The 13169-nt window shown below is 46.8% G+C and overlaps 2 protein-coding genes across 4 annotated transcripts in view; one reads left to right on the forward strand and one right to left on the reverse strand.

Annotated features, from left to right (window-relative positions):
* The first annotated feature begins 15 nt into the window (after positions 1-15).
* On the forward strand, positions 16-1730 carry pebp1 (phosphatidylethanolamine binding protein 1). Its single transcript, XM_060054730.1, has 4 exons — positions 16-237; positions 476-585; positions 875-975; positions 1320-1730. The coding sequence occupies exons 1-4, from the start codon at positions 103-105 to the stop codon at positions 1535-1537; spliced, it is 564 nt and encodes a 187-aa protein (XP_059910713.1). The 5' UTR covers positions 16-102; the 3' UTR covers positions 1538-1730.
* Positions 1731-2242: 512 nt separating this feature from the next.
* The window catches only part of taok3a (TAO kinase 3a), a 52842-nt gene continuing 41915 nt past the window's right edge, over positions 2243-13169 (reverse strand). For 2 of the 3 annotated variants that reach the window (XM_060054718.1, XM_060054719.1), the window contains 7 exons: positions 11717-11953; positions 10114-10242; positions 8217-8420; positions 7307-7546; positions 6607-6819; positions 5733-5915; positions 2243-3670 (listed from right to left, as the gene is read on the reverse strand). In XM_060054718.1, the coding sequence (XP_059910701.1) occupies positions 3509-3670; positions 5733-5915; positions 6607-6819; positions 7307-7546; positions 8217-8420; positions 10114-10242; positions 11717-11953 (1368 nt within the window). In that variant the 3' untranslated portion in view covers positions 2243-3508. Of the gene's footprint in view, positions 3671-5732; positions 5916-6606; positions 6820-7306; positions 7547-8216; positions 8421-10113; positions 10243-11716; positions 11954-12892; positions 13072-13169 lie in introns of those variants that run through there. The other variant, XM_060054720.1, reaches the window with a different exon arrangement.

A 13169-nucleotide genomic window follows, 5' to 3' on the forward strand; every position in this document is an offset into this window, starting at 1 on the left:
CTGCACGCCTGCACGGCGCCCTCTTGTGGATGACATAGGCACTACTGGTTCTGACTGACAGAACAGAAGTGTGCTCAATTTAGGAACTGAACTTGGTTAAAAATGCCTGTCGATCTAAGTGAGTGGACCGGGCCCCTGGCATTGACCGAAGTGGAGGACACGCCTGGACAGATCCTGGTGGTTAAATACGGCTCGATTGAAATAGATGAGTTGGGAAAAGTGCTTACGCCAACCCAGGTTTGTTGTCATTAGCTTGCGAAGCTAGCATGCTGCCTGGGCTCAAAAATCCATGTGGAATTGAACCTATGCTTCTGTGTAAACAACGTGCATTAAGTCAGAATGAGAAGCTGGGGTATGCTATGCTGCCAGTGGCCCATGCCATTAGTGATTAGAGAAGCTGCAGAAGCTTCCTCGATTTTCCCACACCATAACGCATCAATATCGTTGTTTTGTTTGGCTCCTGGTTGACGTAAAGGTGCAGAACCGACCGACTTCAATTGCATGGGAAGGATGTGATGCCAGCAAGCTATACACTCTGGCCCTGACCGACCCAGACGCTCCTAGCAGAAGTGATCCGAAGTTCAGGTGACCTATTAGGACAATAAAAAAACAACTGCATTCGTGGGGACGTTGTGGATTGGAGTAGAATAAATAGCCAACGTGAAACACAATGTAAGCATAATTGACATAAGCTCTCTGACATAAAACACCCTGGACACTAGCTACAAAAATGTGACTGGCACTGCCACCCATAATAAATCTGCAAAATAAAGAAGAAAAATGTATGTGGTCTGCTGGCCTGGACTCCTAGGCCAGCCTGAGAATTTGGACATGCCACTGCTTCTGATCGATACTGTCTCCATCTTCCCCACAGGGAGTGGCACCACTTCCTGGTGGTTAACATGAAGGGGAACGACGTGTCCAGCGGCTGCGTCATGTCTGACTACGTGGGCTCTGGCCCGCCCAAAGGCACAGGTAGGAACACACAGAGCTGTATGTTCACAGCCCATTGAATATTTAGGCCTTTTGTCAACCCATTCAACACAGATGTCCATCTGTTGAATTTAGATGATCTTGCTTGCTTATAAGCAGCAATTTAAATTCAATACTGCTTATATACTCCTAAATAGAAAGTCTATTTCAAAAGTAAAGTGTTTACCATGAGGTAAGAATCTCAGCGAGCGCTGGTCTATTGACAGCAGACACGTTAGCACGGCCACATGTTCGGTCATTTTACACCAATGACACCGCAGCCGTCCACTGACATTACCCCGGTATTTCTCCCCTGCCACCCATCCACCCACCACCACCACCACCAGGCCTCCACAGGTACCTCTGGCTGGTCTACGAGCAGTCCGGCCCTCTCTCTTGCACGGAGCCAGCGCTGACCAACCGATGCGGAGACAACCGTGGAAAGTTCCGGCTGCAGAGCTTCAGGCAGAAGTACGGTCTCGCGGCCCCCGTGGCGGGCAGTTGCTACCAGGCGGCCTGGGACGACTACGTGCCCAAGCTCTATGAACAGCTTGCAGGGAAGTAGCCTGGAGCCTGGCCAGCGACACGAATATGCAACATCCAGCACTAGGGGTTCACTAGGAGAACCCCCATCCCATCAAGCAGTGGAACAACAATGTCCCTTCCTGAGGACAACGCCCTAGTCGAATGCCTTGTTTCTTGTTTACTAATTTCCACTGTTAAACACGCGGTTCGCAATAAATTTTGTTTCAGCACTACCATGGTGAGCTCCTTTTTGGCAGTTAATTATCATAGACTAGATGTGAATTAAGTCATAGTACCGTTTGTATTTTAATGGAAACCCAGGGTTAAAGTCAATATAACAAATATTATTTAATAATATTAGTGCATACCATATGCACTACTGATTTTGTAGAGGAAGCCCCAAGTCTCTTGACTAACAGGAAATTCTCTAACCAATCTGGCTAGTTTTTCCTGTTCTTAAAATAACGCTTTCAGGTTGTGTGCAGGGCTGCATCAGTGAACGCCCCTTTAACTCACTTTCAATAAGTAAAGGACAGGTGTGTTGCATCAACGCTTAATCAGCAGGTACCGGAGGAAGACGGTTTATACATGCAGTAGCACGTGTTTAACCGCTAGAGGGAGACATCCAAAGCAAACCAACCTACAAGTGGTGTTGGACTGGTTGTCCATGTATTGGGATGGGATAAGAGTCCCGTTTTCTTCCAGTTCTCTGGATTTAAATCATAATCCACAAAGAAAACCCAACTATCGGTGAGATGAGCACTTTATTTACAAATATAATTAAAATCTCCTGACAGTCATGCTTTCCTTTAACCTGGAAATGAAATTAAAGTGCATGCATTAATAAAGCATCATACTGGTTGGGCGTATAAGAAAATACACCGCTTGAATTGGGGTTAAAGCAAGAATGAAATAAAAAGATTTCACTGAATTTTCAAATTAAAATCCCATCAACAGATTACTTGACATCAATTAATATACAGGAATGTGAGAGGAGAAAAAAGAAATCTTTAAAAATCGGATTTGCGTAACATTTAAAATACATTACGAAAATAAGTAAAAGCTCTCGATAAATCCTTCTATACACAAAATACATGTCCCCTCGCTCCCCCCCCCCAACCCCCCCTGAAGCCCTTGTGCCTGCTGGGAGTTGGAGTTCACGTGTAATATGACTCACATTGGCGGCCAGTTCAGTGAAACTACAGAGAAACACGGAGAAGTAGCATAGACCCAACCCCTCAGTGCCGCAGCCAGTAATCAGTAATCCACGCAAAAGAAAATCATATTTAGTAAAAATCTACCGACTCACAGACAATTTTACTTGTATCAAATTATTCAAACGTTATATAAAAAAATTGTGACGACTAAATACCAAAAAAAAAAGCATTTGAAGCAGCTCCAAACTGTTTGCAGTACGATTGGTCATTGCTTGTGATCAGGGTTGTGTTAATGTGTGTGCTCTTGCCTCTTCTTTCTTTGTACTGATTGAGACAAACCAAATAATGTTACCCTTACAAGAGTCACTGCTCAACAAGCCAGCATCTCCTTCAGCCCTCCCTCCAGCTGTGGAAGTGTTTTCATCGCACAAGAAACAAAGAACACTGACAATGTTATCATTCTCCATTTTACAAAAGACATGACAACTACAATATTTCATCCAGCATTAGGTTGTCATCATGTATCGCCGCAAGGGGGCATACAGGTGTGTGTGTGTGTGTGTGTGTGTGTGTGTGTGTGTGTGTGTGTGTGTGTGTGTGTGTGTGTGTGTGTGTGTGTGTGTGTGTGTGTGTGTGTGTGTGTGTGTGTGTGTGTGTGTGTGTGTGTGTGTGTGCGCGCGCGCGCGCGCTTTCGGGCTCTAGAATCTGTGGTCGCCTCTCGCAGACCCGGCGGGGCCGAGCCCCCGGCTGGTCCTAGAGGCGCGTGGCGTGGACGTCTTCAGGACAAAGCGTCCCGCCGGGCTGGACGATGCGTCGGAGGAGGGTGGGGGGCGGGTGTGTGGCGGACGTCGGCCTCATCTGTAGTCGTCTTTGGGGTACTCCAGGGCCCCCAGGTTCCCGAAGCCCAGCCGCAGGCTCTCCATGTCGAAGCTGTCCCCCTCCCGCTCCTGGCGCTCCAGCAGGTGCTTGATGCGGTCGGTCCGCTCCTTCTGAAGGGAAACCAGCTCCTCTTCAATCTGGGGGAGGGGGGGGGCATCATGTTATGACGTCATCTACGCCCCTAACCCCTGCCTGTCTGGTGTAGTTTACAACGCACTCTGGTGGGGAGAGAACCATCATGTTCATATGTTATCTATGCCCTAAACCCTGCCTGTCTTGTGTAGTTAACAACACACTCTGGTGGGGAGAGAACCATCATGATACGTTATCTATGCCCTACCATCCACCTGTCTGATGGAGTTTACACACTTCCTGAAGGCAACAACCCTGACGTCATCGAAGCACTCTCCAGGTGCAGACAAAGGAACATGAAACGCAATACGGTAATCTTAGAGAACGACTGAGCATGCCCAGAAAACTCCACCACCTTCTCTGACCAAGAACGGAGGAATACTGCTTCTAGAAGCATGACATCATCCTTATCTCAGGGCGCAGAGCCCAACGCAGCCAGCAGGTGGCGACAACACCCCGCAGTTTGAGACGGCACCATCGGGTCAATTGGACTCCTGAACGGCTTGGGCTTCTTCTCTTTGTTGTCGTCTTTCTACTACTGCAGCGATGACGTCTTTGACTCAGAAAGCAACTCTTGTTGAAACCTAATCATCACATTTCGTGTTATTGTTTCGAAGGGAAGATGACTAAATGATGGCTAAAGTAGGATGTGTCCTGGCAAGTGTTTAATGTGCGCACATAGTTGTATAAGAGACCAACGTTACACAACAAGTACGCCTACAATAAGAATATGATTTGATAATAGATCATGAGATCATTTATCAATACAAATGGGACACAAGGATCTTTACCACGATGGTTGGTACATTACATTTAAACAGAATTACTTTCTATTTCGTTGTGGACATTTAATCTCACCTCAGTTTTATGAAGCTGACTACTGATGAAATGAGACCACAGTCATACACATTACATTGTATTCATATATGTACCCAATCACATCTCAGGCGGTTCATGTACATGATAAAGTCATCACTCAATGAGTGTGTCTAGGGCATGGTCCCCACACATGCGCACATGGATGTCATATAAATGTACTGTGAACATTAGCTGTCCAATGAGGATTAGATAAGATGTACACATACAAATGACATCTGCTCTCCGACGAAGAAAGCATGCCAGTCTCACCACCACCTGCGGCAAGCGAACTGTGTGTATGCGTCTAAAATGGGGGTACACTACCCCTATGGGTACTTTGGAGTACTGCAAGGGGTAATCAGAAATTAAGAAAAAATAAATAAAAGCTAACCATATATTTTTCTCACCCAGAGCAAGTTTTAATTATTAAAGCTAGACAATAGAAAATCGAGAAAAATATGGTTGAAAGATATACCTGAAAACAAGGCAGAAGGAGAATCTGTGAAAAAGAAAGCGCTTCCAGAAACACCACAATGTCCTCAGTTTCAGGAAGAATATACATTAATGGGATTCCCCTCTACATGCTCTGACCCACCCCTGGCTTTGTGCTTCTTATGTGGGGAGAAATTAGCTCACAGTAGCATGAAGCAAAGGCCCATGTTTCTCACTAAATTGTATTATTACGATAGTATTTGCACCCTTTTAATTTTCATATTTACACTGCCAAATAGAACGCACATTTATGTTCATTTTATTTTTTCCTTCTCCCAAAAATTGTATGTGTCGGTGAAGGGGGTACTACTAAGATATCTTAGAGGGGGGTACAATAGTACCCCCTAGGTCAGAACCACTGACCTAGGGGGTAGGAGACAAGTGGCTACAAAGTATTAAACTCCCAACGAAAGGTTGTGAGTTCGATCACGTAGACAGATGTTCTCAGTGAATGTGTAGGCATCCTTGAGAAAGATGCCCCCTGACCCCTACCTTCTCATTAATCACCTGGATCTGAATGCTTTTGGTAAAAACGTACCTCCATCCTTCCACCCACTCTCCCTCCCTCCCATCCACCCATCCCACCCCTCCATGTCTCTCTCCCTCCCTCCCCTCTCCCATTCATACCTGCCTCCCATCCCCTGGTCCAGCCCACTAGTCCCCCGCCCCCTCCCCCGCCCCCTCCCCCGCCCCCTCCCCCGCCCTCCAGACGCTCACCTTTTGTTCCAGGTGAGCGCGGCGCAGCGACACCTTCTGCTCCAGCTTCTGCTGCTCGCGGTCGTGCTGCGCCTCCGTCTGCATCTTGATCTTGCTCTGGTAGGCGTTGAGCAGCTCCATCTCCTGCTGCAGCTGCTGCCTCAGAGCCTGGCACTCCGCTTCCTGGGCCTCGTCCAGTCGCAGCTGGCGTGGGCCCAACCGGCCAAACCACACGCACAACACACAACGCACAGAGAGATGGAGAGAGAGAGAGAGAGAGAGAGAGAGAGAGTGGAGAAGGCCAAGGAGAATGATAAGGGAAGCCCAGTGGAAGAGTTGGGACGGACAAGATGGAGGACCAAGGGAGGGGGAGAAGAAATGGCGGGAAAGGGGAGCAGAGAGAAAGCGAGAGAGATGGAGGAGAGAATGAGAGAGAGAGAGAGGGATAGAGAATGAGATAGAGAGAGAGAGAATGAGATAGAGAGAGAGAGAGAGAGAGAGAGAGAGAGAGAGAGAGAGAGAGAGAGAATGAGATAGAGAGAGAGAGAGAGAGAGAGAGAGAGAGAGAGAGAGAGAGAGAGAGAGAGAGAGACATAGACATAGACATAGACATAGAGAAAGAGAAGACACACAAGAAACCAAAAACAAACCAAGATTGAGCAACAATTGGAATCCCTTTCACTCATTTCTAAAATACAATTTTGCCCAGAGACTTTTTTACAGAAAAAATAATAATAATCTAACTGATATACACACAGTGATGAAACAATGATGTTGTTTCTTTGTTTAGCGCCATGTTCATATTTTCATCAACCACTCCATAAAAAATGCCCCCACCGCCACCACAACCCACACACCACCAACCCAGCCCCGCCACCACCCTGGGCCAGCTCACCGCCTGCGAGGCCATCATCTCGTTGATGCTCTGCTCGTACTGCTCGGCCAGGATGGCCAGCTTGCGCGTCTGCTCCTCCTTCAGGGCCTTCAGCACGGCCTTGTGCTCCGACTTGGGAGTGACCTCCATCTGGTGGTGGCGCAGCGCCTTGTACTGCTTGGTCTGCACCTTGCACGTGTCCTGGAACTGCTTCTTGATCTGCAACTCCAGGGACTGGAGCGGGCGAATCAGAGGGGTTCAACGTTTCAGAGATCATGAGGATAATGGAAACAAGCTGAATTAGATAGTTAGTGGTATAATCATGTTAGTTAGTGTTGTACTCGTGTTAATAAGTGTTATACTAGTTGGGGTTTTAGCTAACACATGTTAGCTAGTGTAATACACATGTTAGTTAATGTCAGTATGCGCCCTGTACTACTCTAAAAGTAGAGTTGAATCAACGTTGAATCATCCATTGACGCAACAAGCTACTTTATTACAGCCCTTCAGTGTCCAGTGTCTCCCTCTATCCCGTCTCATATTTGTGACGCGTCATCAAAAAGGACAGAAGGTCGCAATGATCCATGTAAACCTAGCAGTGAAGTTCCCTAAGCAGTGCCGTCTTCCAAGCATCCGGATCCACGGTCTCCAAGACCAGCGTCAGACACCGCTGGAGGCCCGGTGTTCAGGCTGCAGGCGGGCCGGCGCGAGGCCCACTCACCTTGAGGTTCTTGGGCTGCTGCCGGAGCTCCAGCACGTGCTTACGGTGGAGCTCGCGTTCCCGCCGGTTGTTGTACTCTATCTGGTTCTCCAGCTCAGTCTGGTGCTGCAGCCGGATCAGGTCCATGCGCAGCTTCTGCAGGGTCTTGAGCTGCCGCTGCTCCAGCTCCTGGGTGGACTCGTCGTGGCGGATCAGCATGGCGTGCTCCATCTCCTTCTGGGTCTTCTTCTTGTTGAGCTCCTGAATGGAGGGGCGAGGAGGCAACGCTGATCAGGATGGGGGAAAGGACAGCAACGTAATGGTGCTATAAATGACATGGCATACATAAATATTATTGTTTTTTCTACTTTTCATTTCCTATAATTCTTTTTGTACATCTGCAAATTTTGTCTATATTAGCATTTCCTTACCAACTTTTGTGTCTTATATTTGCATGCAGCGCCCATATTGACCCCCACCAATGAATTGTCTCTAAACAGCATGCAATTACTGATATTTATAAACTCAATTGATAAAAAAAAATCACATATACTTAATTATAATATATGATATATATTCCCCATAACTATCAGATACCGATACAAAGCTTTAGGGATATTGTCGAAAACCTCATTAAAAGTTCAGGCCGATTGCGCAACAGAACCCTTTTGTTAAATTTCCAGGAGATTTGCAGATTATTGCGTTGGCGCCTTGCTTATTCGCTAATACGCTTACATTCCTCTTTACCCAAGTAAACACCTTAAAATATGGCATGCAGCAAACTCTGTGAGAAAAACTTCAATTTGTTTTTGCCAACTTCTATTTGGCTGCAGTGGAATTCACAAGTTAACTGCTCCACTGTCCATCCATCCATCCATCCATGTCTCGTGACAAAACATCATTATTGTGTGAGACGCCGGCCCCCCCCCACCTCGCGGATCTGCTCCTGCTCAAAGTCGTGCCTCTTATGCATGACCTTGCGCTTGAACGTGCGGCAGTTCCTCTCGTAGAAGACCCTCTGCTGGCCCAGGAGCAGAGCCTCCTCCTCCGCCTGCGAGTGCTGCATGTTCTCCTTGTGCTTGGACAGGCGCTCCTGCTTCTCCTTCTTGGGTGTGCTGTGGTCCTCGTTCATCTCCTGGTGGGACAGGGTGTGGGTGTGGGGTGTGGGGGGGGTGGGGTGAGGGGGTGGGGGTCGGGGGTTGAGGTTCGCAGGTCGGTGTGGAGACGAGGTTGGAGAGACGAGGAGAGAAGCTTGGGTTAAGGATGTTTTGTTAAGCTTTAGACTTGGAAGTTAAATGAAACCCGAAACGAAAACGGGCATGTTCGTTCTACCGCTGCATTCTATTGGTCAACAATACAATGTTAAGGATAATGTCAGTATTTGATAGCTGCAAATATTTGGGGTCTGTAAAATATGGATAACGTCCTGCTCAGGGTTTATTTCAAGTCAAACAGTTGAAGTCTTGCTGAGATTGTGAGGGATAAGGTAAGGCGAGTGTACTTTGGTTTGTTAAAGGACAACAGATTACAACAAAGCCTAGACTAAGACTCAAACTCAGATCAAACCTCATTGACTGATCAGAAAGAACGTCGCTATCAAGAACGTTAGCAGGGAGTCTATCTGGTAATAAATGCAGATTATTTGTTCGAAATGTTGCTAAATCACTGTCACTAAATGATGACTAGTTCAACCTCCCACGCACATCGTTGTGTCAGCGCAAAAAACACTCTTTGTTATGTACAGCCTCAATAAAAACTCTACACTGTAATGGTATGTTACGGTTTTGTAGAGATTGTGACTTGATTCTTGACGTTAGCTGAACCTAAATTAATTTCAATTTTTTAGTTGTGTCTCTTGTGTGATCGCCAGCCGTTTATATCATGACCTGATTAGAAGACTTCATATAGAGTTGGGCCACTCTGTTCCCTCTCTCTCTCCCTCCCTCCCTCTTCCTATAAGTAATGTGTTAAACATTCTCTTTTCCCAAAAGAGAACGGATGATGTCACTTTAGAAAATATTATATAAAAAAATAAAATATATCGTAGTAAAGTATATAAAATAACCTTCTCTTCATCTTGCCCATAATTTGTCTTAGGTGCGGGACTGAACGTAAGCTAAACTAATATACTTAACATATAAGCCTGATCCCATCACTATGGGGAATTCTGATTGGTTGGCGAGAATCAGTCTTTGATTCTAATTGGCCGGGTCTCTGCAAGCCATAGATTATTTGATACACTAATTTGAGTCTCATGTCAGCCCACACGCTGCATCACACTCACACACCATTATCTGCACTCATTATCTGTTCTGTTTCACATATACGCCCTGCGCCAATGTGTGGACGTGTGTGTTTTGCTGTTAATGCGTCTGTGTTACTGTTCATGTGTGTGCATTGCTGTTCCTGCGTTTGTGTTGCTGTCCATGTGTGTGTGTGTGTGTGTGTGTGTGTGTGTGTGTAGCTGTTTATGTGTTTGTAGCTGTTTATGTGTGTGTAGCTGTTTATGTGTGTGTGTGTGTGTGTGTGTGTGTGTGTGTGTGTGTGTGTGTGTGTGTGTGTGTGTGTGTGTGTGTGTGTGTGTGTGTGTGTGTGTGTGTGTGTGTGTGTGTGTGTGTTTACATGCACGTGTCTGTAGGTGCAGGGTGAGTCAACGGAGGTTTCCAAAAACAGCGTGTGTTGGTGTGTGTGTGCCTGGAGGAGGGCCTGATGGAGCTCTGAACGGCACACGGGGCTGTGTGTCACGCGCGGCAGAGAAGGCGGAGATGCAAGAGGAATGAGCTTGTGGAAGAACAACAAGAAGAGAGAAAGGCCAAACATGTGCAGACCTCCTTGATCTTCTCCTTGCAGAGCTTGTACTGTTTCTTTTGGGTGTCCAGGAAGGTGGTCAGCTCCTTCCTCTGCTGGGCCACGATCTGCTGCTGGAACTTCTTCTCATCCGTCAACGTGGTCTTCATCTGAGAGAGGAGACACACACACACACACACACACACACACACACACACACACACACACACACACACACACACACACACACACACACACACACACACACACACACACACACACACACACACACACGCACACACGCACACACGCACACACAGTGAGGGCTAGCTTAGAGTAGCCTGAATTGGTAAGCTAACCAATGTAGACTAACTGAGATGACTAATACACCACCAAGGTTCACACGTGATTATTTCATTCAAAGCCTCATATTAACTCTGAAGTAGTTGTAGTGTGTTGGACTGTATTTTTAACCAAAATCCTATGTTCAGATTAAGATAAGCTAATTATACAGTACACTCCCTTATATTTAAATAGCAGCAGTTAACTTGTGATCCAAGCAACTCCTAAATATGTAGTAGTAGTAGTAGATCTAGTGTAGTCATCTGTCCTGGCCACGTGTTGTGTGGATGGATGTTTGTGCATGTGAAGCCAGCAGGCGGTTCCCTTGAGCAGATTTTCTATCACTGGTTCCTTGTGCTGCATGCTTATCACAGAGATATGCAGTTTATTTTCAGCCCCTATGGCAGCGGTTCCCAACCTTGGGGTCGGGACCCGGTACGGGGCTGTGACTCATGTGGTATCGGGTTTTGAGAAAATAATAAATAACTTCTCTTATTTTTGTTTCATTGTTGCCGTGAAAAGTAACTCAAAACCTTAACATTCATAAAGCAAACTTGTTCAGAAAAAGGGGATTTGTTTCATCAATTCAAAATAGAACGGGCATTGACATTGGTGCCTGGTACCACTATCTTCAATAGCATATAGCGGTAGCTACCTCAATCTTGACGAGCACATAGCCTTAGGTACCTATATCTTTACTAGCACATAGTGGGAGATGCCAATTTTTTTCCATAGCACATAGCGGTAGCTAGCACTAACTTCACTAGCATATATTGATAGCTACAACTCCCTTCACTAGCACTTCTTGGTAGGTACCACTATGTGTGCCAGGTGAGATTCGGTAGTGCAATCACCATTGCTATCATGAACTTATTTTTTAGTACCCCAGTTGGATAGTTGAACCAAAATGGCGAGCAGTGGGAAAAAACCCTGCACTCTTTCTTAATTTACCCAAGGCTGCACGGTGTATATAACTGAAGCATGAACAAACCCTTTGCCCCAAGCCAATGGAACAAGCCTCTGTGCTGGGATTCACTTATTGGGACGGGTGGGACTCACTTATTCCCACTAACGCAGGACATATTGAATATTGATGTGAATGTGAATTTTCCATTAACTGGCTATCCTTCTCCTCTGTATGTTTCGTACCATACAACATTTATTTACGCCCAACCGGAGGAATCCTCAGATCGCTTGTCTTCAGGATGTTATTGATTTGGTCTGTTGGCTGGCTGTCCAGCTGTGATGGCCTTTACTCCTCCTGCACACTCTGGTCATTATCAGCCCCAAGCCTCCCCTCACCTCCCTCTCCGTGTGCACGATGTGTCGCTTGGCCAGCTTCTCCAGCTCGATGTAGGCGTTGTTGGCCTGGGTCTCCACCTCCTTCTGGATCTTCAGCCGGTGCTCGTCCATCTCGGCCTTCAGCTTGTTCTCCAAGGCGATCAGCTGCTTCTGGTGCTGCCGTCGCATGCGCTTGTAGCCGGACATCTGCTCCCGCAGCTCGCTCTCCTGCTCATGTTCGTGGATCTGCTTGGTTACCTGGTGGTGGGGGTTACAGAACCAAGGGTTAGGGCGCAGAGGGTTAATGATGGAGCATACACACCTCGATGATTGTGAGTGTTCCTCGTTGCCAGCGTTGACAATGTATTCCTGTGGAACTGAGCATTGAAGCCCAGCCTGTGTTGACGCTACCCTGGGCTTCCGGTTCCCCACCTTGGTGCTGCGCTTTGAAGTTAAAACTATTTCAACTTTGACCTGCTTGGCGCTGGCCTCTCAAAGTCTCCAATCATAGCAAGGCTTTGTTTCCAACTGAAAAGCAATATAATCTAAACCGGACAGCTTTCTTCATTTCTAAACCGAAGAACACGTTGAATGAGTAAAAACAACTGAATTCCCATATTGGGTGGCTATGTTCCCAAATGTCCTGCATCATCATAGGTTGACCGCTTCAGACTGAAGAGGTGTGAGATGAAGACAAACTAGACCCGTCTGGACCCTGCCTACGATGGCTTTCCAGAAACAATGTTGCATAGGATGACAGGATAACTGGCAATTTGGAATTCTGTTGCCGTAAACTATTCAATTGAATTAATGTCTATAGGTTCGTAACTTTGAACACACATATCATATAACATAATTCCTGGGAGATTTAACAACAAAAGGCTCACGACACACAAAACAACCATAGATCTCGCACACGCACACACACACACACACACACACACACACACACACACACACACACACACAGCAATGACTAGCAGGTTCTATGCAACAACAAATAAGCAATGAACAAATAAACTAAAATGAAATAATTAACTCAAATTGAAACATGCAATAGTTTTCCATTCTTTCTAAGAACCGGTTGCATATCAATCCCTCCGCATTGCCGTCGAGCTTAACGGTTGAGCTGTCACTCCAAAACTTTCCCCACAACAAACAAACAACAAAAGGGGGCAAAGGCGCCCTCACACCGACCTGGGCGCAGAAGGGGTTCTCCACATCCAGGTAATACTCGCTCCTCATCTTCTCATAACTTCCCCCCGAGCTCTTTAGGCCAAACATGATGGCAACGTTAGCCCAGCGCGCCAGCATCCAGAGGCTGTGTGGTGCATCCTACGCCCGTCAGACCCCAGTCTGAGCTCTGATGCCACCCAAGATCCCCACCCCCACCCCCACCGTCATACAAGGATCCCCCCCCCCCCCCCCCCCCCGCACCTTGCGCCCCCCTCTCTCTCTCCCAGTCCAACGACAC

This window comes from Gadus macrocephalus, chromosome 6 (assembly GCF_031168955.1).
Source record: "Gadus macrocephalus chromosome 6, ASM3116895v1".
NCBI classification, from domain to species: Eukaryota; Metazoa; Chordata; class Actinopteri; order Gadiformes; family Gadidae; genus Gadus; species Gadus macrocephalus.